Source organism: Geotrypetes seraphini, chromosome 15 (assembly GCF_902459505.1).
Source record: "Geotrypetes seraphini chromosome 15, aGeoSer1.1, whole genome shotgun sequence".
Taxonomy (NCBI): Eukaryota; Metazoa; Chordata; class Amphibia; order Gymnophiona; family Dermophiidae; genus Geotrypetes; species Geotrypetes seraphini.
In genome coordinates, this window is record NC_047098.1 from 29,443,747 (window position 1) to 29,467,158 (window position 23,412).

At 43.0% G+C, this 23,412-nt stretch overlaps 1 protein-coding gene across 3 annotated transcripts in view; it reads left to right on the forward strand.

Annotated features, from left to right (window-relative positions):
* SERPINF2 (serpin family F member 2) overlaps positions 1–23,412 on the forward strand; it is a 44,505-nt gene that overhangs the window by 18,615 nt on the left and 2,478 nt on the right. For 2 of the 3 annotated variants that reach the window (XM_033921281.1, XM_033921279.1), the window contains exons 2-7: positions 9,669–9,735; positions 10,087–10,140; positions 14,389–14,857; positions 15,639–15,782; positions 20,522–20,725; positions 21,006–21,142. In XM_033921281.1, coding sequence (XP_033777172.1) covers positions 9,673–9,735; positions 10,087–10,140; positions 14,389–14,857; positions 15,639–15,782; positions 20,522–20,725; positions 21,006–21,142 — 1,071 coding nt within the window. In that variant the 5' untranslated portion in view covers positions 9,669–9,672. Of the gene's footprint in view, positions 1–8,530; positions 9,736–10,086; positions 10,141–14,388; positions 14,858–15,638; positions 15,783–20,521; positions 20,726–21,005; positions 21,143–23,412 lie in introns of those variants that run through there. The other variant, XM_033921280.1, reaches the window with a different exon arrangement.

A 23,412-nucleotide genomic window follows, 5' to 3' on the forward strand; every position in this document is an offset into this window, starting at 1 on the left:
ACGGGACCAGCTGAAATATGGAGAGGCTGAGATTCGAATTTTTCAGGATTACTCGGCCGCCTTAACCGAAAAGAGAAAATTATTTTACCCACTTTGTTCCACCTTGGCGGATAAAAAAGTGAGATTTATGTTTCTCTACCCAGCCATCTTGAAATTACATCATCAGGGTCAGTGGCACTCGTTTGACTCTTCAGCGGACGCAGCTACATACCTTAATACTAATCTGCTACCACCCAAAAGTCCAGATGGCTGAGAGGAACGTTCTTGGATATGCACTGCTGGTTTACCTTGATTGCTGTTTAGCAATTTTTTCACTGTACTTACTATTTGGACTTGCAATGTTTTGGAGTCATGGCATTCTGGTCTGTTGTTTGCAACTTGACTAGACTTCTTTTTTTTGGAGTTCTATGTGGTGTTTAATTAGGTCTACTATACACAGGTTAGGTTTGTACTTTCCGCTGGTAGCCATGTTTGATACTTGTATTATTGAATGACTCGGGGCTCGGGGAGACATCCTTCTCGTACCCTTACACACCTGCAGAGTCACCTCTGGTGTTTCTGTTGATGTGTCTAGTACTGAGGGAGGGGATGATGACAATGGGGGGGTTGGATGGGGGGTGGACGGGGGAGGGACGGGTTGGGAGGGGAATTTTTTCTGTTATTTCTTTTTTTTTTCTTTTTCTATCCCTGTGTAGAGTGGTCTTTTTCTTGCTATTTGTTTGCATTGTACTGGAGGCGGGGTGGGCACCTCCGATAGTAGGATATCTTTACTTTTTTCATCAACAAGATGGAGGGCCATTAAAGCGTGTTACTTCCAATATGCTATTAAAGGTACATCTCTTTGTTCAGCTATTCCGGGTAAGGCTGGTAACCTGGGATGGCCTTGATAACTTGGGTCGAGCTAGCTATTTCTTTGCTTTTTGGGATTCCCTATGTCTTTAGCTAATTCTATGCGAATAATGTCTTGGAATGTATCGGGTATATCCTCCCCAGTTAAAAGAACGAAAATTCTTAATCAACTTAAACATCATAAAGCGGATATTGTGTGTCTGCAAGAAACACGTTTGACGGATAGCGAACACGCTAAATTGAAAAAATCTTGGGTGGGGGCCGTTTATGCGGCTTCGTCACCTCAGAAAAAAGCTGGGGTGGCGATCTTGATCCACAGATCTTTACCATGTCAGGTGCGTTTGGTGGAACAAGACCCTCAGGGACGATTTCTCTTGCTCTTTCTAACTGTGGGTACTTACTCCTTCTATTTGCTCAATTTATATGCACCAAATGTATATGATCACTCCTTCTTTGAACGCATTGCTAAACACGTGGCTGACTCGTTATACCTGGCAGGGGATTATAATCAGGTACTTGATCAGAGAATTGACAAATCTAATCCGGGAGTGCCTCCGGTGGAGTCTAGCAGGCGGGGTATTCCGTATTTGTGTATGACTTTAGATTTGGTTGATCCTTGGCGCCTACTGCACACCTCGGAACGTGATTATACCCATAGATCTCGGGCCCATGGTACGTTTTCTAGAATAGATTATATACTTGTTAATAAATCATCCTTTCTTCATATTGATGCCGCTACTATAGGACCATCGGCGATCTCAGATCATTCTTTGATCTGGGTGGAGGTTAATATTGGCTTCAATATCCAAGGCCCCTCCCGGTGGCGCTTTCCGAGTTATTTGTTCTCTGATGCCCATTTTCAAGAATTTTTATTGGAAAAGTGGAAAAAATTTTTGGAATTTAATAGTCAACATTTATCTGAGCCAAATTTGTTTTGGAACACGGCTAAAGTGGTATTGCGAGGGGAATGTATTGTGTACGTTATTGCGAGAAATTGTCGATTATCCCGGGGCATTTTACGTTTGGAGCGCGATTTGGCCACTGTGAAACGACACTATTCGACTAATCCCACACCGGCGGCGAAAGAGAATTTATTATCTGTCGAGACGACACTTAATTCATATATACATGAACGTACGCTGAAGATGTTATTTTACCAGCGATTTAAATTCCATCGTTACGGTAATCGATCAGGGAAATTATTAGCCAACTTGACTAAACGTGCGAGAGGCTTTATTTTCGGTTTACGGGACGCGGCCGGGATATTACGACATAAAACGGATAAGATTGCCAACATATTTTCAGATTATTTTCGGGATTTTTATGAACGACGAGATCGAGAAGGGGGGGGACTTTTGAGAGATTATTTGGAGGATTCCGGACTTCCTAAATTGAATGGGTCGGATGTGGAACTTCTTAATGCCCCCCTGACCGTTAGGGAATTGCAGAGGGCGATACAGCTTCAGAGGAACTATTCTGCCCCTGGACCCGACGGCTTTACAGCCAAATTTTACAAATTGTTATCCTCACAGATTGGTCATCCATTACGGGATTATTATATGCAGGTTATCACGGAGGGCAGTTTTCCGGCGGGTGCCAATGAGGCCCTCATCACACTTATTTTAAAGCCGGGTAAGGATGCTACTTCCCCTGAGGCTTATCGCCCCATCTCCCTTCTTAATGTTGATATTAAAATTCTGGCTCTCCTGCTGCCCAGGATTATAGGTCCAGCACAGGTGGGTTTTGTGAAAGGTAGGCAGGCAGTGCATAATGTCCATCGGGTGCTTCTAGCTATGGCTCATACTCAATCACAGAAGACACCTATGTTGTTGGCCAGCCTGGATGCCGCCCGAGCTTTTGATCAGGTGGACTGGGGTTATTTGTTTGGGGTACTGGATTATATAGGTATTGAGGGCTGGTATACTCGAGCGATTCACACCTTATATAACGGACCGATGGCCCGATTGTTAGTTAATGATATCATAACGGAAGCCTTTTCTATTGGTAGGGGCACCCGGCAGGGTTGTCCCTTATCCCCACTCCTTTTTCTGCTCTATTTGGAGCCGTTTTTACGAACGGTCTCTAACGATCCGGACGTAGTGGGAGTCCCGTTTCCGTCTCAGACGGTCAGAGTTCTGGCTTTCGCGGATGACTTATTATTTACATTGACTCAGCCATGGCGTGCTATTACTCATCTACACCATTCTTTGGAGGAGTTTCATTTTTACTCAGGCTTCGCCCTTAACTATCAAAAATCTACAGTTTTGGCGTTTCCCTCCACTATACAGGATACTTGGGTGGGTGATTTCCCCTTTGCTTGGGCCCAGACCTCCATTAAATATCTTGGAGTGTGGTTACCCCGTGATCTTTCCACTTTATATGATTATAATGTGGCATCACTTTTGGGGGACACTTTGAATATGTTTCACACTTGGCAGGCTTTTCCTTTATCAGTGGCAGGTAGAGTGGCTCTGTACAATATGGTAGTATTTCCAAAATGGCTCTATAGATTTCAAGTTCTCCCCTTTTTATTGTCCCATGCTACTAAGATTCAACTTATAAGAGGGATACAGAGGTTTGTTTGGGGTGACAAACGGCCACGTCTGACTTTCTCTAAGATGTGCCTACCTAGAGAACGGGGGGGGTTATGGTCTTTTGAATATTCAATGGTATGCAATGGCCTGTCAAATGAGGCATATTAATGATTGGTTTAGGGGTACATCTTATTTTTCTGCCACTCCTTTGGAACTATCCTTGGTGGCTCCTTACCATATCAGTTATGTGTTACATGTGGCAGCTCCGGCCCTCCGTCTAGTGGTAGCACGATATCCAATTTTTGCTCCTGCGAGACGGACCTGGCGTTGGTTATGCAAATGCCTTCAAATGTCCCCGAAGATTTCTCCCTTCCTCCCTATTCGGGGGAATGGAGATTTTTCGCCGAGTATTCAGTCTGTGTCCTTTCAGCGATGGGCTTCTTTGGGGTTATGTTACATCTTTCAGTTGACAAAAAACAAACAGATAAAGGAACAATGCTACTTCAAAAAACCTTTGAACCTTGGGTGGTGCTCAGATTCCAAGATGGAAAGCGAGAGACCTCAATATGGGGACTTAACCCCTATAGAGACTCTGTGGTATCTATCATTGCACCGTATGAGAAAGTTTGTATGAAGTACTTGTTGGTGATAGACTCGATGATTGTATAGTCTCTATCTTGTAAACAACTTCAAAATAGAATGAACTTTAAATTGAATAAGCTTGAAAAAATGAACTTAGCTGTAAAATACAGGAAGCGTTGGTAATGCAGGGTCCTGACGCGTTTCGCCGCCCTGGCTTCCTCAGAAGACCCGCAAGCAACTTGTATTCAGCCTGTTCTAATTGACGTCAGTGAATAACACAATGTTCAAAACTTGTCCTGATTTACATGAATTTTCTGTTTCCTGTGACGTCACAGGAAACAGAAAATTCATGTAAATCAGGACAAGTTTTGAACATTGTGTTATTCACTGACGTCAATTAGAACAGGCTGAATACAAGTTGCTTGCGGGTCTTCTGAGGAAGCCAGGGCGGCGAAACGCGTCAGGACCCTGCATTACCAACGCTTCCTGTATTTTACAGCTAAGTTCATTTTTTCAAGCTTATTCAATTTAAAGTTCATTCTATTTTGAAGTTGTTTACAAGATAGAGACTATACAATCATCGAGTCTATCACCAACAAGTACTTCATACAAACTTTCTCATACGGTGCAATGATAGATACCACAGAGTCTCTATAGGGGTTAAGTCCCCATATTGAGGTCTCTCGCTTTCCATCTTGGAATCTGAGCACCACCCAAGGTTCAAAGGTTTTTTGAAGTAGCATTGTTCCTTTATCTGTTTGTTTTTTGTCATGGACATTTAGGGACAATTTTGTTTTTTGAATTTACCCAGTTGTTTATATTGACATCTTTCAGTTGTACACAGATGAGGGGCAGATAGCATCTTTTGCTTCCTTACAACATACATTTGGACTACCCGCCACTGACTTTTTTGCATACTTTCAGGTACGACATTATGTACGTTCATTGCCTGGTGCTCATATGACGAACATCTGTTATGAGACTCTATCTGAAATGTTCAGCTTATCTGCACAGCAACTCATTCCACTACGTTTCCACCATGTGGGCATCCGTGACAGTCAACCTGGACACAACTTTGCAATTTTAGCAGAAACCTGGGCTGAGGATTTACAATGTACTTTAACTTCTGATCAGATACAGCAGGTTGTCAAAACTTTGAAAAAATTGTCAACTAATATTCAGCACTGGGAACTACAATTGAAGTTTATTCTTCATCTCTACATTTCTCCTATACGGGCTTACAGGATGGGCATTTCTCAAAGTCATCACTGCCCTAAATGTGCTCAAGTGAATGCCTCCTTGGGCCATATGTTTTGGTATTGTCCTGCTGTTCTCCAGTTCTGGCATCAAATGGGCTCTTATATTTCGGCTCTTTGGGGTCGAAGGTGGTCCCCGACCCCAGGAGCGCTCTTTGGTTTTTATGATGTTACTTCTCCAAAGCCTAAAGGTCTTTCCGCCTTTTTGGCTAGAGCTATATTACTTGGCAAAAAGACTATCCTATTGCAGTGGCTGGCTTGTGAGGCCCCGACTTACAGTCAATGGAAATCATTGATGATCACCCAGGCCGCTTTAGAACGTAGACACTTCTTTGATATTGACTCGAGATCGGGGCGCAGATTCACAGTGATTTGGGAGCGTTTTTGGATGACCCTTACCTCAATGGCTCGGAATAGACTTTTGAACTCATAATAGCAGTTTTATTTCTATTTTACATTTTCTTCTCACCAGGGATTTTCAGTTGGGGGTTTTTGTTGGAGGGTGGGGGGTTGGGAGGGGAATTTTGGATTTTGTGCAAACATATCTGTATTCTGTATTGTTTACTCTGATTGTTGTTGTTTATGCACGTTGAAAATGAATAAAAACAATTAAACATAATTTACACTCAAAAACAAGCACATCTATCGCATTGATTAGCAATAATATTCTATCTATTTTAGTTTCACCCTTGTTATAATTACCCATGCATAGCTTAAAGAACTTTAAATAAATAACTCTCAAATTTAATTTTTTGTTGGTTTTGCAATTTTATAATTTCAATTATAATGTGCCATGAAAAACATTTGCTCCATTTAGTGTGCCACGAAAAACATTTGCTCCATTTAGTGTGCCAGAGCTATAAAAGTTTGAGAGACACTGTCCCATAGTCTTCTGTTGAGACAGACATGGAGGAAGCCACTGCTTGCCCTGGATCGGCGGCATGGAATGTTGCTACTATTTGGATTTTTGCTAGGTACTTGTGACCTAGATTGGCCTCTGTGAAGATGGGATACTGGGCTAGATGAACCATTGGTCTGACCCAGTAAGGCTATTCTTGTGTTCTTACTTTGAAGACTTTGACAGCAATCTAGTGGCAGCATTTTGAGTAACATGTAACACTCACAATATGTAGTATGTATGAAGGCGAACCGTTCGCTGCAACTGTCAGAATGTGGTGGTATGATGTGCTGGATCACCAATTCTCAGAACATAAAAAATCATGTCCTGTATCAACCTCGATTTATAAACTATTGTTTTTGTAATACTTCTCAACTGCAGGTGTAAAGAAATAGAGGAGGCTTAATAGAACTTCATGGTACTATACCCTCTTTTAAAATGGGAATATAAAGTCTATCAAATGAGAGTCTCTTTGAAAAACATACATAAGAGGATCTAGGGAGGATGGATAATTTTCAAATAGCCCATTGACCCGGATAAACAGCTTTTGGCAACTGCCATCATTACATGTAAATATATGGAACAAATGTAAGTGTAGGAATATTTTGGGATGGCTGGTGTTGTGGTAATCATGATAATTTAATTATCAGAAACGTAAAAGATTGGGAGGGTAGAGAAAACTGAAGGAGGAGGTGCTAGGCAGAAGGTTCACCTAGGACAGGGGTGGGTAACTAGAGAATGACACGGGGAAAAAAATCCGTCCCCTTCATTGCCCCGTCCCCGAACCCGCCGTCCCCTTCACGTCCCCGTCCCTGCCGTCCCCTTCACCGCCCCGTCCCCGCAGCATCCACCCTGCATCCACCCTTCCCTCTCGCCACCTCACTGCCCTTCAGTGGCCCGAGAATCTCCCTCCCTCCCCCTTACTTTCGCGGTGTAAAGAAACTTAAGGGAGGGAAGGCGTGGGGTCCCTTCCCTCCCCCTTCCCTTCGCGGCGTTTTAGAAAAGAAACTGATGCCAGCTAAGCCTGCCTGTGTGTGTGTGGAAGCTTCTCCTCTGACAATTGTCATTTTATAAACACAAATAAAACAGAGCAAGGTTCAACAAAACCCATCTCCCCTCCCTTTCATAAATATCCCCTTCACTATTGTGAAAACTGAACAAACCAAATTACTACAGAATGCTACACAGAAAAATCAAGCTAACAGAATACATTAGTCGCACATGGCAAGAATAATGTTAGGGGAGTGCAACCAGGGCAACTGCCCCCTGGTCAGAAAGAGAGCCCTAAGCCAGCTGGAAGCTAAAGAAGCACAGCCTGGGCTTTGTGGTCTCCAGTTATGTATAATATCAGCTCTAGCAGGATACATATTTCAAATCTGAAATATTCTAATCACAAAATATAAAATAAATTTATTTTTTTTCTTTTTGTTGTCTGGTAATTTTATTCTTCAAATCACATTGGTCTCAGGCTTTGGTTTTAGGTTCCTTCTGTCTTCATCGTGGCATGGCTAGCTCCTGAAGATAAAATAGGCACAAGAGGAGCTGGGGAGAAGATGCTGAGTCTGACACGGGTGCAATTTTTTTACCACATGAGTAAGGCTTTTCACCGCTCCCACGGGGCAGTAAAAGGTCTTGTCCCCATTTCCGCGGGGCGGTGAAAGGTCTTGTCCCCATTCCTGCAGTAAACCAGTTGCAAATGTCTCCATTCCTGCGGATTTACTGCGGTGACCCACGGTTTACCACGGTATACGGTCCCCGTGTCATTTTCTATGGGTAACTTTTATACATGGTCGCATGAATGTTGATATTATCGCTAGTAGGCTGCACACAGAAAATGAAAAAAACCAAACAAAGCACCAGATCCAAAGCAAAGAAACTCAGATCCATTAAATCTTATTTCGATACGTCAACATTCAGAATCCTGGTGCAATCCCTCGTCCTAAGTCAACTTGACTACTGCAACATAGCCTATTTAGCAATCTCCCAAAAGAATATACGACGTCTTCAAATGATGCAAAATGCTGCGGTTAGACTTATCTTCGGGCTGAAGAAATTTGATCACGTGACACCTTATTACCGACAATTGCACTGGCTGCCGACGGAAGCATGTGTAAAGTTTAAATTCGCCTTCCTCTGCTTCAAAGTACTATATGGACTAGCCCCCAAATACATAACTGACCCTTTCTCCTTTTCCACCAACAAACATAAGAGAAGCACACATTCGAACTTCGTTTCCCCTCCAATTAAAGGCTGCAAACTGAAAAAACACCATGATCACCTTCTCTCACACCAAGCAGTCTTATGGGGTAAAGACCTAGATCAACTGCTTTCGCCCACTACCTACGAGGAATTTAGGAAGCGCCTAAAAACGCACCTGTTCCTGAAATACCTAAACAACTGACCTGCTCTTCCCTCTCTCCTCAATAACGGTCCTCCCGACCTCTTACCCTTTTCCTCTCTCCCCTCTTAAGTCCGCATAGAACTCTTGGGTCTGTGATATACACAAATTGTTATTATTATCATATCGTAATTTTCGCTGTACTTTCAGAATTGCACATAGAACTCTTGGTTCTGTGACATATATAAATTGTTATTATCGTAATTTTCGCTGTACTTTTTGAATTGCATGGCCTTCTCCTAACAGGCCCACTTTGAAATTTCTTCCAATCTGTATACCTTATACTCTCGCTAGCAAATTGTATATCTATAATTCTGCTTCCTAAATGTTTCTGCCCTCTGTATTTCCCCTGACTATCTGTATATTGTAACTCGCTGAATGTCCAGCTCTCCTGATTGTAAACTGCCTAGATGTCGCAAGATTGTGGCGGTATAGAAGAATAAAGTTGTTATTATTATATAATTTACTGCCAACAAAACGCAATATAATGACTGAACAAACATAAATTATATGGTGACAGACCATTCTGTTAATACTTCTGTCTTTCCAAACAGTTGCTAATACTGACAAGCAAGTCTTTGTTCTGTTTTATTTATTTATTTTGATTTTTATCTCGTTCTCCCAGAAGCTCAGAACGGGTTACAATTTGACATTCACAATCAATTTAAGAACAGAATAGTCATGATAACAATTAGGTTACATTTAGACAATTACAGAACTATTCGAGAGTCCAGCCTAGTCATAGCAAAGAGTAATTGGAGAGTAAATTAAGAAAGCTGTTCAATTGAGGCCCTACTGTTGGAAGAGAAAGGTTATAGCCTTCAATGGTTCCACTGGCAACAAAACTCTGATGAATGGAATTTGTGCAGGCCATTTTCTATGTATACTTTGCATGGTTTCACAGACTGCAGGTTGTCCACTCCTGCCCTAGGGCTCCTAATACTCTTGCACCAGCCCTGCCTACCTTGTGGAGGCAGGAAAAAAGGTCTCAGATGAAAATGGGATTTTTCACCATGGACTGAACAGGCAGGAAAGGAACCAAAGCAATAAAACACAAATTCTTTTTAATATTTCAAATCAAAGTCTTTGCTCATGTAGTTCACCGTGTTCTGAGTTTCATATTGAATATTCACTTAATGTTTCTATTTCAGAACAATGAAGAAGCTACTCTTTCCCATGTTTGTCCTATTCGTGTCAGGTTTGCCGCTTCCTATAAAGGTAATTCAGAATGAACTAGGATTATTTTCTCTTGCGCTTCTTTTCACTATGTATAGTTTGCAGTTTTAGTTAAACTTGATATACCGCTATATTACATATGCAAACTAAACGGTTTACAACAAAAGTAAAGGTGGCATGAAGAGGGGCTTGCATGGGGATAAAGACCCTCCAGACCTATGTCAATCAGCATTGTGGCTATGGCAGGGAATGAGATGGAGCAGGAGTTCTCTCAAAGTGATCATGTTCCAGCCAGGAGTCTGATGTTATAGTGGATGCCACAAGGTGATTAATTGCAGTATTACACTGAGCAACATTCTTGGCATTCAAACCCTGTGTCTTTGTTTTACACAGGGTCTGGAGCTTGACTGGCTACTCTTCGATCCTGATGTTGGCGAGACTGATCAGGTAAAGCGGTGATAACCTGGTCACAAAGACCTGGCACCTGTTTGACGTGGTCATAGCTTACTCAGAACGGACATTAGGTTGTCTTTCCTTTTCATGGAAACATACAAGATGATGACAGAATATGACCAAGCAGCTCATCTAGTACCTCTTCCTTCTTCTCTGTAGACACACAGGGCCTGATTCTTGAAACGCATCCTGATTGCAGGTGATGGTAGGCATCCTACTGCAGTCTGGCAGCCAATCAGGACACACGTAAAAAAAAAAAAGTATCCAAAACAGGTAGGGCATGGGCATGGTTTTGCTGCAAGTGACCTTGGGCGGTCTTAAGCATCGCTACACGTCTTCATAGACGTGAGACAGATTCCTTAAATGCAGGCCTGCAAAATGCTGGCTTACGTTTAAGGCGTCTGTCCGGGAGTGTAGACACAATTCTGCATAGGTCGCTGATGCTTGATTTAGTATAGGACACGCGATCGGTGTCCTATACTGAATCAGGCCCACAATGTTTTAGTAATGTAGCTACCAATACTAATTAGACTATTGTCCAAATATCTAGTCCGTTCATGTCTCCTCCTTGTTTAGGTCTCACCTTCTGTTTAGCTGTACATGGAAGCTGCTCATTTCCGGAGGTATCCCTAAAGTATAATGATTGTTTATGTTTATTAAAAACTTTCTATACCGCATAACAGCCTAAAAAAGGATCCAAGCGGTGTACAGTATATAATACACAATCATTAGGAAAGGAACTCCATTTAAAAATAGGCTAGAAAAGAGTAAAAGCAAAAGTTAAATTTTTTTTTTTTCCTAAAATACAAACAATCAAAATCTCCATAGTAATAATTCTAGCAGCAATAAAAACAAGCAATCAAATCTCAGTAAACCATAATAAATACATACAGTTTTAAAAAAATTGTTTTTCCATATCAAAAAATTAATCATTATATAAATACAGATTACAGTCCCGAACTCAATTAATTAATTTGAGAAAACCAATTGAAAAAAGTGCGCTTTTAGGTGTCTTTTCTCAAATCTATGGGCAAATTATTCCATAACTGCGGAACTTGATAGAACACCACACAATCTCTAGTTGACGCAAGATGTGCTTATGAGATATGAGGAACGACTACCCTATTGTCATTCAAAGATCGTAATAGAGGTCTTGGAACATAAAATAACACCAAGTTGGAAAGATAAGAAGGCTGTAGCTGAAATAATGCTGCCAGCATTAAGATGCAACTACAGAGAAAGTACACAAGATACAGGGTTGTCAGGGTATTTCAGGTGCATTAATGTAAAAGAAATGGAAGTACCAATGGTATGGATTTTTTTTTTTTTCTTCAAAATGCATTTTTTTCTGGGCTTATGACTCTCAAAATTTGCTGAATGCATGGCTAAACTTGCTTTCTTGGAAATGAAAGCTGCCTGACTAAGGAAAGTCTTTCTTATATTGCACAAATCCTTTCCAGAACAACCCCTCCCCCCAATCCTTCTCTTTTTTGAACCTCTTTGGTGGTCTAGGAGCGTTAAAGAATGCATACTTCTAAAACTATGTAGCGGCTTGAGTTTAATTAACAAGTCAGTGAGATGGCATGTTTCTGAGAACAGACTTACTGTTCTCTACCTTTTATATACAGTGGTACCTCGGTTTACGAGTGCACCAGTTTGCGAGTGTTTTGCAAGACGAGCAAAACATTCGCAAACTTGGTGCCTCGTAAACCGAGCTTGCCTCGCAGTACGAGTGCCCCCCCCGCTCGCGTTGCCCCCCCCCCCCCCGATCCTATTTCCCCCCCCCCCGCAGTCAATGACACCCTTTACCCGACTTGGCACCAGTGCCGGTGCCCGAAGATCCTCCCTCTTCTGGCGCGGCCTGGGCTGGGCGGTGCGTCGGAGATCCTCCTTCTTCTGGGCTGGGCTGGGAGGGACTGGCTTTGAGCATTTGCGCATGCTCAAAGTCTTCTGATCTCGCTCTCAATCTCGGAGAGAGCGAGACCAGAAGGCTTTGAGCATGCGCAAATGCTCAAAGCCAGTCCAGCCCAGCCCAGCCCAGAAGAAGGAGGATCTCCGACGCACCGCCCAGCCGCGCCAGAAGAGGGAGGATCTTCGGGCACCGGCATTGGTGCCAAGTCGGGTAAAGGGTGTCATTGACTGCTCGGGAGGGGGGAAAGTAGGATTGCGGTGGAGGGAGGCAACATGAGCGGGGGGGGATGCCGGTTTGCAGGGGGAGGGAAGCTGGATCGCGGGGAGGGGTTTGGAACAGCGTCGGATTCCTCAAGGGGGGGGGGGAGAATGGAGCAGTGCCGGTAGCCTCGTGGAGGGGGGAGAGGAGGTGGAACCAATCAAAGCAGTTTCCCTTACTTAGAATTTTTCTTTTTTCAACCATCTTTATTTTCTCTTCTTTATTAATTTCCAGGTACTTTAGTTAGATTGTGAGCCTTCGGGACAGTAAGGGAATTTTTTAAGTACCTTCTTACTTCTCATTTATAATCTTAATGTATATTTTCTTCAAACCGCTTAGAACCTAACGGATGTAGCGGTATATAAGAAATAAATTACATTACATTACATTACATTACTTCCTATGGGGAAACTTGCTTTGATATACGAGCAATTTGGTTTACGAGCATGCTTCTGGAACGAATTATGCTCGTAAACCAAGGTTCCACTGTATTGTGAAAAGAAGAAAGTTAAACTGAAAAGGATATTAGACCAAGCAATCATTAATAAAAATACAGAAAGCTCTGAACTTATTTAACCCCTCCCCCCCCACAAAAACAGTTCTTACATGTTAAACATGGGTATAGGTCTGCTATATCTGCATGTTAGGCTGACTGGTATCAGCTGTGGCATATGTACTCAGTTAATAATTAAGGAGAAATTTGGGGTCTTTTCCAGATAAGCCCCACCACTACTAATGCAAAAAGTGCACGGGCGAAAACTTAAGCCACGCCACCTTATAAATTATTAAACTATTGAAGCCCTCCGAGGAAATTATTCACATGATTTGAATAATGACTCGGGGGGGGGGGAGGGTTCAAGGTGGGGCTCCGCCCCCTCTTGTATATCACTTTCCCCAAGTATTCACTTAGCATGGTGTTAGCTAAAACTGTGGCGGGGGTTAACTTTTTGGCGGGGCTTATCTGGAAAAGATCCGAAATTTGGATGACTATTGCTGCTCAGTATGGTGCTTTCACTGAAATTATATATCTGTGGTATGCTATCCATTGCCTTTGAAATAGGTGACATATAACAATAATACAAAAATTGAATAGGGATGTTTTTTTTAAAATAGCGTATGGTACTTATACCATACTTAAGCCCTATTTTGTGCAGGAGGGAGGAAACAAGATGTCTGAGTCAGGATGTGCTGAGTTCCCCTTGTATTTTACCAAAGTCTCTGAGTGTGCAGCCTTTTGTAAAATATATATAAGGAGATGCTGAATGTGCTGGCAAATTTGTACACACCTGTAAGAGCAGTGATTTGAAGGAAAAAAAAAAAAAAGTATCCTGTGCTCTTAAGTTAGTCTTGCTTCAGCCAGGAACATTGTGAGTTCCCTCCAACCCAGCCAGCTGATTAACCGTTCCCCTTAACTGTAACCATGACATCTTGTTTGTCTGTCTTACCTGTTTAGATTATAAGCTCTTTCGAGCAGGGACTGTTTTCTTACCCTTTATGACTCTGTACAGCGCTGCGTGCATCTGGTAGTGCTATAGAAATAATTAATAGTAGTAGTAGATGCAGTAGCAAGAGAACAGGCCTCAAGTCAGGCCCACTATCTGAAATGAACCAATGAGGGGGATCAAGTGAATTTCAATCAAGTCAATTAGCCTTGGTGAGCCAGGACAAGAGCACTAAGCTATTTACATGTGATAATCGGATGGCTGTACTTGATTGAGAATTTTTTTCCTTATTTGCTGACTGTTTTGTTGCAAGTTGTTCTTTTACTGATGTTTTTCCAATAAAAATAAAATAAAAAATCCCACTATAGGCTTAAAATGTTTATTTGCAATGCCCTAGGCCCATAAAATTGCATAAAATCATCTTCCTGCTTTGAGCGGGGAGATATGGGGAAGAAAATTAAGACTGCGGAGATGGTGAGGAGGGGACAGGGATGAATTTTTGTCCCCACATCACTCTGAACCAATGCATTCTTAGGAAAGCTTAGGCAATTCAGTAAAATATATTCTTAGTTTTAAGAACAGTGGAATGCTGGTATAAAACTCATCCCTATGTTTCCTGTTTCTGCTTAGCATTCAGGTGAAGTTGCTGCTGTAAACCAAACAGATGGATTGTCATTCAATTCCAGCACCACTTCCAGTTCTCCTTTGTACACAGACTCTTCATTTCAAAACTCCACTTCTGATACCTGGGAGGACCTTCATCCACATGCAAGAACAACTGCCTTCTTCCAAACCTCCACGTCATTGCCAGTGGAAGTCACCGCTGCTACAGAGGACCAGGAAGTGCCAGGGCTCACAGAACAAAGTTCAGCGGAAGGCAGTGACCGAGAGGAAGAACAGGATGACTTCCCAGAAGAAGGGGAGGATGAAGAAGGAAGGTGCAAAAAAATGGTGTCCTTGGAAGAGAGACATATTGTCGCGGAAGCTCTGATGAAATTTAGCATTGATCTCTTCAAGCAAGTTCACCTGGAATCCAAAATGCCTAATTTTCTCCTGTCACCTTTCAGCATTTTCCTCAGCCTGTCTCAGCTTGCTCTAGGTAACTGAGAAACCAGTTTAACCTTTATTATCTAAAGGAATTTGCAAACTGAAATCAGACGTACCCAGGGCCCTTCTTTTTATTTTCCCCACCAACTTTGTCTCAAACTGTGTGTCGCAGTGCCCTGGGGTGCCACAGCAAACTTCTAGGGGTGCTATGGAGAAGATGCAAACGACCTGCCAGTCCGGCACCCCACCTCCCTTCTCCAAGCGGGAAACCTCTCTCTCTTCCCTGCACTGCAGTTTATAATCTTTGGGTTGCCAGCAGCTTAATCACACCATCTTGGATGACCCTGAAGCTTTCCCTCTGCTGCAGCATCCTGCCTCCACAGGTTCAGAAAGTTGAAGCAGAAGGGAAAGCTTCCAGGGCTGCCAAAGACAGTGTTTTTAAGCAGCTGTGGTAGCCTGAAGATTGCAAGCTCCAGTGTGGGGAAGGGAAAGAGAGTGAAGAGGTACCACTCTGGATCCCGCAGGGATAGAAATGCCAAATTGGGGAGGGGCCAGGAGAAGCAAGCAGACATGCAAGTCCAGGGAAGGAGAGGAGAGAAATATACCAGATTGTGTGTGTGTGTGTGTGTGTGTGTGGGGGGGGGGGGGGGGGCAGAAATGCCATACCATGGAGGAGGGAACTGTAGTTAGTCCAATATGAAAAGTGTCACCTTATTTTCCTTTCTTGTCTTTTACAGTATTTCTTTTTATTACTTTCAGCAGCAGCCACACTCATTTGTCTATATTTGTTCTAATCCCTTCTCTTTCTGGTCTCGCTTTGAATTGCTTTTCAGGAGCTGGCAACCGGACAGAGAAGCAACTGTTGGAGACTCTGCACATAGACACAGTGAAGTGCCTTCACAGCACACTAAAAAGTGCTCGAAAAGAACTCACAAAGACAATCCTGAGCCTTGCTGCACGGATCTACACCAAGAAAGGTGCGCTCTAAAGGACATATGCAGGAAGAGCAAAGGATGTTGCAAGGCAGGAATGAGGTGTATTAGAGATGAATATGTAGGTCTCGGCACAAGATGAGCAGTGGATGCTGAGGAGAACTGAGGTTCATTAGAGTTGGATATGTAGGAGTTGGTACAGGAAGAACAGGTGGTGCTTAGTGCAGGACTGAGATGTATTAGAAATAGCTACTGTATGTAGGTCTCGGTGAAGGAAAAGCAGAGGGTGCTGCAGGGCAGGATTGAGGTGCATTAGAGATGGATAAAAAGTAGGGAGTACTGCAGAGCAGGAATGAGGAAACTGAGCTTGGTGAGTAGGTCTCAGTACAAGAAGAACATAGAATGCTGTAGGGAAAGACTTAGGTGAATTGGCAGAACTGTGTTCATGGGTGCTAACCCCCAAGGTAGACTCTAGCATCTGGTAACTGTGATTTGGGTTATTCTTCCCAATGTGCATCACTTTGCATTTGTCCACATTAAACTTCATCTGCCACTTGGACACCCAGTCTTCCAATTTCCTAAGGCCTACCTGCAATTTTTCACAATCCGCATGTGTTTTAACAACTTTGAACATCATCTGCAAATTTAATCACCTCACTCGTCCTTCCAATTTCCAGATCCTTTATAAATAATTTAAATAGCACCGGTCCCAGTACAGATCCCTGCAGCATTCCACTGTTTACTCTCCTCCATTGAGAAAAATGACCATTTAACCCTACCCTCTGTTTTCTATCTGATAATCAATTCCTAATCCACAACTGAACTTTGCCATCTATCCCCTGACTCTTTAATTTTCTCAGGAGCCTCTCATGAGGAACTTTGTCAGAAGCTTTCTGAAAATCTAAATACACTTCATCAACTGGCTCATCTTTATCCACATGTTTATTCACACTTTCAAAGAAGTCAAGCGAGCAAATTGGTGAGGCAAGATCTCCCTCGGCTGAACCCATGCTAGCTCTTTCTCATTAAATCATGTTTGTCTACGTGTTCCAAAATTTTATTTTTTATAATTGTTTCCACCATTTTGCACGGCACTGAAGTCAGGCTTACCGGTCTGTAATTCAGGGTTGAGTTTAATGACAGAGCCATGGGTAAGTCTCTTGGATCACCACACAGAGCACAATTAGATTGTCAGGAGAAGTTTGGATTCAGAGGGCCTCTTCTCTTCTCTTAACTTGATCAGCTGTTTAACAAAGTCACTAAGGGGCTCATAATCAAAACTTAAATATGTCTAAAAACCCGCCCAAGTCAGGTCCTAAAAGACAGGTCGTCCAAGTGCCAATAATCAAAACAGCTTTTTTGGACATAAGAACATAAGAATTGCCGCCGCTGAGTCAGTCCAGTGGTCCATCGTGCCCAGCAGTCCGCTCACACGACGCCCTCGGTCAGAGACCAGCGCCCTAACTAAGACTAGCCCTACCTGCGTACGTTCTGGTTCAGCAGGAACTTGTCTAACTTTGTCTTGAATCCCTGGAGGGTGTTTTCCCCTATGACAGACTCCGGAAGAGCGTTCCAGTTTTCTACCACTCTGGGTGAAGAACTTCCTTATGTTTATACGGAATCTATCCCCTTTCAATTTTAGAGAGTGCCCTCTCGTTCTCCCTACCTTGGAGAGGGTGAACAACCTGTCCTTATCTACCAAGTCTATTCCCTTCAGTACCTTGAATGTTTAGATCCAGGGACATTTTAGGCCTTTGAACCCTGCTGTGTGCTCAGAGCTTAAAGGGGCATTTTTTGGAGGAGTGGTTAAGGCGGGATATGGACAGGATGTGGGCAGACCTAGACTTAGTCGTCCTGTAGGGATAATCGAATGTTTCACGAGACTGCCTAGGCAAAACTTATACGTTGTGAATTAGACAATGTAAAGACAGGTATAAGTGCTCAAAAGGTATCCAAAGTGACCAAATAACCACTGCAGAAAAAAAGTAAAGACCCCCCCCCACTCTCCCCATGTCACTGACCCCGTCACACCCCCACAAAGTTCAGAATAAAAACGTACATACCTGCCTCCAGAACATCAGCACCTGGCATAGGAAAGCCTAGTAGAACTGCACAGAGGTGGCTTAAGTAGTCTGGGGGGGAGCTAGTGAACCATAGAGAGGAGGACCCAGGCCCATAAGCCACTCTAACCACTACATTCATGGTGGAAAATGTGAGCCCCCAAAACCCCACTCTACTGCCATATAGGTGCCACCTGCAGCCATAAGGGCTATTGGGGTTGTAGACAGGTAGGTATAGTGGGGTTTGGGGGTGTTCTGGGGGACTCACCATAATCTATAATCTAAGGGAGTTCTGGTGAGATGTTTGTGGCATGTCTGGGTGGACAGTCCATCACAATGCTGGCCCCTCCCACGTCCAAAAGGTCTTGTTCTGGGCATTTGGGAATTGGACAAAATTTTGGTTGAGAATGTGGTATAAAGATAGACATAGTGGCGGTCTGGACGACATAGTGGCGGTCTGGATGTACAGATAGATGATTTTAGAAAAAGAAACCTATTTTAGACATACTTGTTGAGAATGGGCATTTTGCCACTGCTGACTTTGGGCGACTAATGCCCTATATCCAAATCGTACTTAGACGTATTTTTTTTATTATGGTTCTCTAAGTGTCTGTCTCACAAAGCAGTAGCCGTAGAGTGAGTGGACTTCTGATTGAACATGGAGAGAGAGCCTGATATGTCACATGCATGGGAGAGGACACACTGTAGATCATTTATTAACAGTGTACACTAATGGCTTTAGCGGGTGCTTGCTGCTGCAAGGTCCATTTATTCCTTTGAGGCCTGTGGCAAGTAGTATGTGCTAACCATTATTAAAGGACCCCCTCTGTATGAAATATGAGGCATGTGAGTGCCTGTACCTGTTACAGCTCTGAAACGTGTTCATACAGCAGATGAGTAGACATACACAGCACTGTACACATTATAAGGCTGGGGTAAATGCTTGTGCCCGACTGATAGCAATCAAGTGCACAGATCAAGGTATTCGGTAACATAGAAACATAGAAATAGATGGCAGATAAGGGCCACGGCCCATCTAATCTGCCTACCCTAATGACCCTCCCCTACTTTTACTCTGTGAATAGATCCCACATGTCGATCCCATTTGGCCTTAAAATCAGGCACGCTGCTGGTCTCAATAACCTGAAGTGGAAGACTATTCCAGGGTGGTTGATCGCTGGAATAGTCTTCCACTTCAGGTTATTGAGGCCAGCAGCGTGCCTGATTTTAAGGCCAAATGGGATAGACATGTGGGATCTATTCACAGAGAAAGGTAGGGGAGGGTCATTGGAGTGGGCAGACTAGATGGGCCGTGGCCCTTATCTGCCGTCTATTTCTATGTTTCTATGTTTAACTCCTAATCGTATGATTTCCTTTATTAGTCCAATATCTAAACTCAGAGACCCATTTCAATCCAGTCTTCAAAATTATGTCTCCAAGTGGATAACAGAACTTTACTCTACTCTTTAACCCAGCTTAAATATTATCTTCTGAGCCTCAGTGGCACCACTCCACTGCTCAAAAACTTTCATAGCGGTCAAGATTTATGTAACCCTCCCCCCCAAACCCCACTCTATTGCCATATAGATGCCAAAAAATGTTTTGTTATCCACTTGGAGACATAGGGTTAGATTCACTAAGCAAACCAATTGTGTATCAATCGATTTGTGAGCCCTTTGCAACCCAATTTCCCTCCGACCTGATTCACTAACCTGTGTTCCGATCATCCTCCGATCCGCACATGCAAATGAGGGGGAACGGCATTCAAATGATGGCAGGCAGCGATTCAAAAACCAAAACCTTGCAGCACCGACTGGGCTGGCCGATCACAAACAAGCGACTGCTGAGGACTAGTCGCTCAAGTCCTTTCCGACTGCCCTGCCTTCTGCCACCCTGCTCTCTGCCCCAAACTCCTGCTCTCAGCCCCGATCTCTCCTGCCTGCCCCGACTCGCCTCCCTACTCTTGCCCCAACTCTCCTGCCCTTCCCCCGCACTACGAGCCTGTGGTTTTAACCTGCGGGTTTAAAGCGGGTTAAAACCACGGGCTCGCAAAGAAAAAGTAAAAACAGCTAGATTAAAAATAAAGTAAAAAAAAAAGGTCGCTGCTCTTAAGCATGCGCAGACCATCTACAGATGGCCTGCGCATGCATCGGGATCGCTAGAGAGCGATCCCGACAGTCGGATGGGGGCGTGATTCCGATCGCCCTCATTTGCATGAGGGTGTTTCGTGAATCAGCCCCCCCAGACACGGATCAGATCAGATCCCTCACGTGCCCTTTGTGAATCTATCCCATAATTTTGAAGACTGGATTAATTCCTAATCATTGTCAATGAAGTGCTTGTCAACACTAATTATTGATCGGTAGCACCTAAGTAGCTAATTAGTGTACATGCAAATTTGTGATGTGCATCCAAATTTACGCACCCAACTCTGGGCGACTTACACAGAATCTGGGGGAAAGTGTGTACTGTTATCGGTGAACAGCATTTCATCGCAAACGAGAGCCCATCTCTAAAGTTCAGCGCAACCCAGTCAAGTCAGGAACGAAACTCCCTCTTTGAAACTGTCTCAGGTACTTTATCCAACAGAGCTGGAAACATAAAAGCCATTTGTCCTAACTTTTTTAAAAAAAATGTATAAATATGATTTTTGATAAGATTGCTAAGGAAGGGGAGATGAGGATAACCGACCAGAATGACTTTTAAGTGGGTTCTTGTTGGCAGGATTCCAGGTGAAAGAAAAGTTCTTGAAGAGGTCGGAAAGTTTTTATGGTGCCAAACCCGTGAACTTGATTGGAAAGAGCGATGATGACCTAATAGCCATAAACAAGTGGGTAAAGGAGGTGACAGGTGGAAAAATCACCAAATTCCTGTCCTATGTTCCACAGGACCTGGTGCTACTGCTGCTCAACGCTGTGTATTTTAAAGGTAACTACTAGGCACAGAATTAATCATTCCATGTATTTACCTAGTACCTTGCAGAAGAGTGTAGGTCAGGAAAAGGCTTCTACATGGAAGCAGGGACAGTCTTCAGGGGAAAGAACATAACATGTCAGTTTTGGGGTAGGGAATGGGGAATACAGGGTTAGCTCACAGGGGTGGGGGAGAGGATGGGGCATTGTGAAGGGGGGGCATAAAGAAGATGACAATGTTCGTGTGTTTGCTGCCATTCTTTCTCTGACTGTTGAATTTTTTTGTATTTGGAAAGGACTTTGGAGAAACAAATTTGATCCTAGCTTTACTACAGAGGACGTGTTTTATCTGAATGAGCAGGAAATGGTTACAGTAGAAATGATGAATGCTCAGAAGTATCCTCTCAGCTGGTTTCCATTGAATAATCTGGAGGTAACCAATCATGTGGGAGGGAAGGACCATGCAATTCTAATTATATAACCATAGGGTAACCATTGCCTCCCTCATAAAAGCCTGCAAGCTATGGCTGGTATCTTTAGCCCTTTTGTTCCAAAATTCTTTGTATTGGGTTATAACATGCACACTTAAACATAGATTGCATTTTACATTTATAACTTATGTCAGATTGTCTCTGTATGATTGTATAAAAGTGTAATCCATTACATACTCCAAAGGATCAAAGTCCCTTTGTTCTGTTGACTAATACCAAGTAGGCCCAGCTGGAATCTCATTGTTCAGTTGGTAGAAACATAGAAACATAGAAAAATGACGGCAGAAAAGGGCCACAGCCCATCAAGTCTGCCCACTCCAGTGACCCTTCGCCCTGATTTTGCCGACCCACCCCCTCCTTTACATCATTAGAGATCCCACGTGAATATCCCATTTATTTTTAAAATCTGCCACGCTGTTTGCCTCAATCACCTGCAGTGGGAGTTCGTTCCAATGATCGACCACCCTTTCGGTGTACTAGCCCAGTCTTAATTCTATCTGGTTGATTTAGATACATTGTGTTGCCAAGACTATTGGCTTGGGATGGGGGTGAGTAGATAGGGGGGTTGAGGAAGAGAAGGGATAAGGGCTGGTTGCTTTTTGCTTAATTACATTAAAAGTTATATACCGCCAAATAAATAATGGAAGCATTGCTGAAAGAAAGGATAGTGAAATTCCTAGAATCAAATGGGTTACAGGATCCGAGGGAACATTTTTTTTTTTTTTTTTTACTGATTTATTTTTTTGATTGGGTGACTAGAGAATTGGATCAAAGGCATATGCTAGATGTAATTTAGTTAGATTTCAACAAAGCCTTTGACATGGTTCCTCATAGAAGGCTCTTGAACAAACTTGACGGGCTGAAGTTAGGACTCAAAGTGGTGAACTGGATTAGAAACTGGTTGACGGACAGATGCCAGAGTGTGGTAGTTAATGGAATTCGCTTGGAGGAGGGAAAGGTGAGTAATGGAGTCCCTCAGGGATCAGAGCTGGGGCCGATTCTGTTCAATATGTTTGTGAGCAACATTGTCGAAGGGTTAGAAGGAAAAGTTTGCCTTTTTCAGATGATACCAAGATTTGTAACAGAGTAGACACCAAGGAGAGAGTGGAAAACATGAAAAAGGATTTGCAAAACTTAGACAAATAGTCTGATATGTGGCAACTAAAATTCAATGCAAAGAAGTGCAGAGTAATGCATTTTGGGGTTAGAAATTGGAAGGAGCTGTATGTGCTGGGAGGTGAGAGGCTGATATGCACGGATGGGGAGAGGGACCTTGGGGGGATAGTGTCTGAAAATCTAAAGGCAAAGAAACAGTGTGACAAGGCTGTGGCTGTTGCCAGAAGGATGCTAGGCTGTATAGAGAGAGATGTGACCAGTAGAAGAAAGAAGATGTTGATGCCCCTATACAGGTCAATGGTGAGGCCCCACTTGGAATATTATGTTCGTTTTTGGAGACCGTATCTGACAAAGGACATAAGCAGACTTGAAGTGGTCCAGAGGATGTCGATAGAAATAGTAGGAAGCTTGTGCCAGAAGATGTATGAGGAGAGACTTGAAGCCCTGAATATGTATACCCTAGAAGAAAGGAGGGAAAGGGGAGATATGATTCAGATGTTCAAATACTTGAAAGGTATTAATGTAAAACAAAATATTTTCCAGAGAAAGGAAAATGGTAAAATCAGAGGGCATAATTTGAGGTTGAGGGGTGTTAGACTCAGGAGTAATATTAGGAAATTCTTCTTTATGGAGAGGGTAGATGATGTATGAATGCGCTCCCGAGGGAGATGGTGATGAGGAAAATAGTGACAGAGTGTGGGATGAACACATAGGATCTCTAATCAGAAAATAATGGGTATATATTGAAGGAACTAAGGCCAGTACTGGACAGACTTGCACGATCTGTGTCCTGTATATGGACATTCAGTTGAGGATGGGCTGGGAAGGGCTTCGAAGATGGGCTGGAGTGGGCTTTGACGGAGTCTCCAGTAGATAGAACCTAAGCACATTACCGGGAAGGGTTCTGAGTTTTTGGCCCAGAAATATCTGAGAAAAAGGACCATTTAAATTAAATGATTAATTTATGTAGCATGTATGGTTGGGCATACTAGATGGACCATTCAAGTCTTTATCTGCCGTCATTTACTATTTTACTATGTTAAATGGCTAAAAGTCAATCAAAGCAGTTCATAACATATGCCTTATTCACTAATAT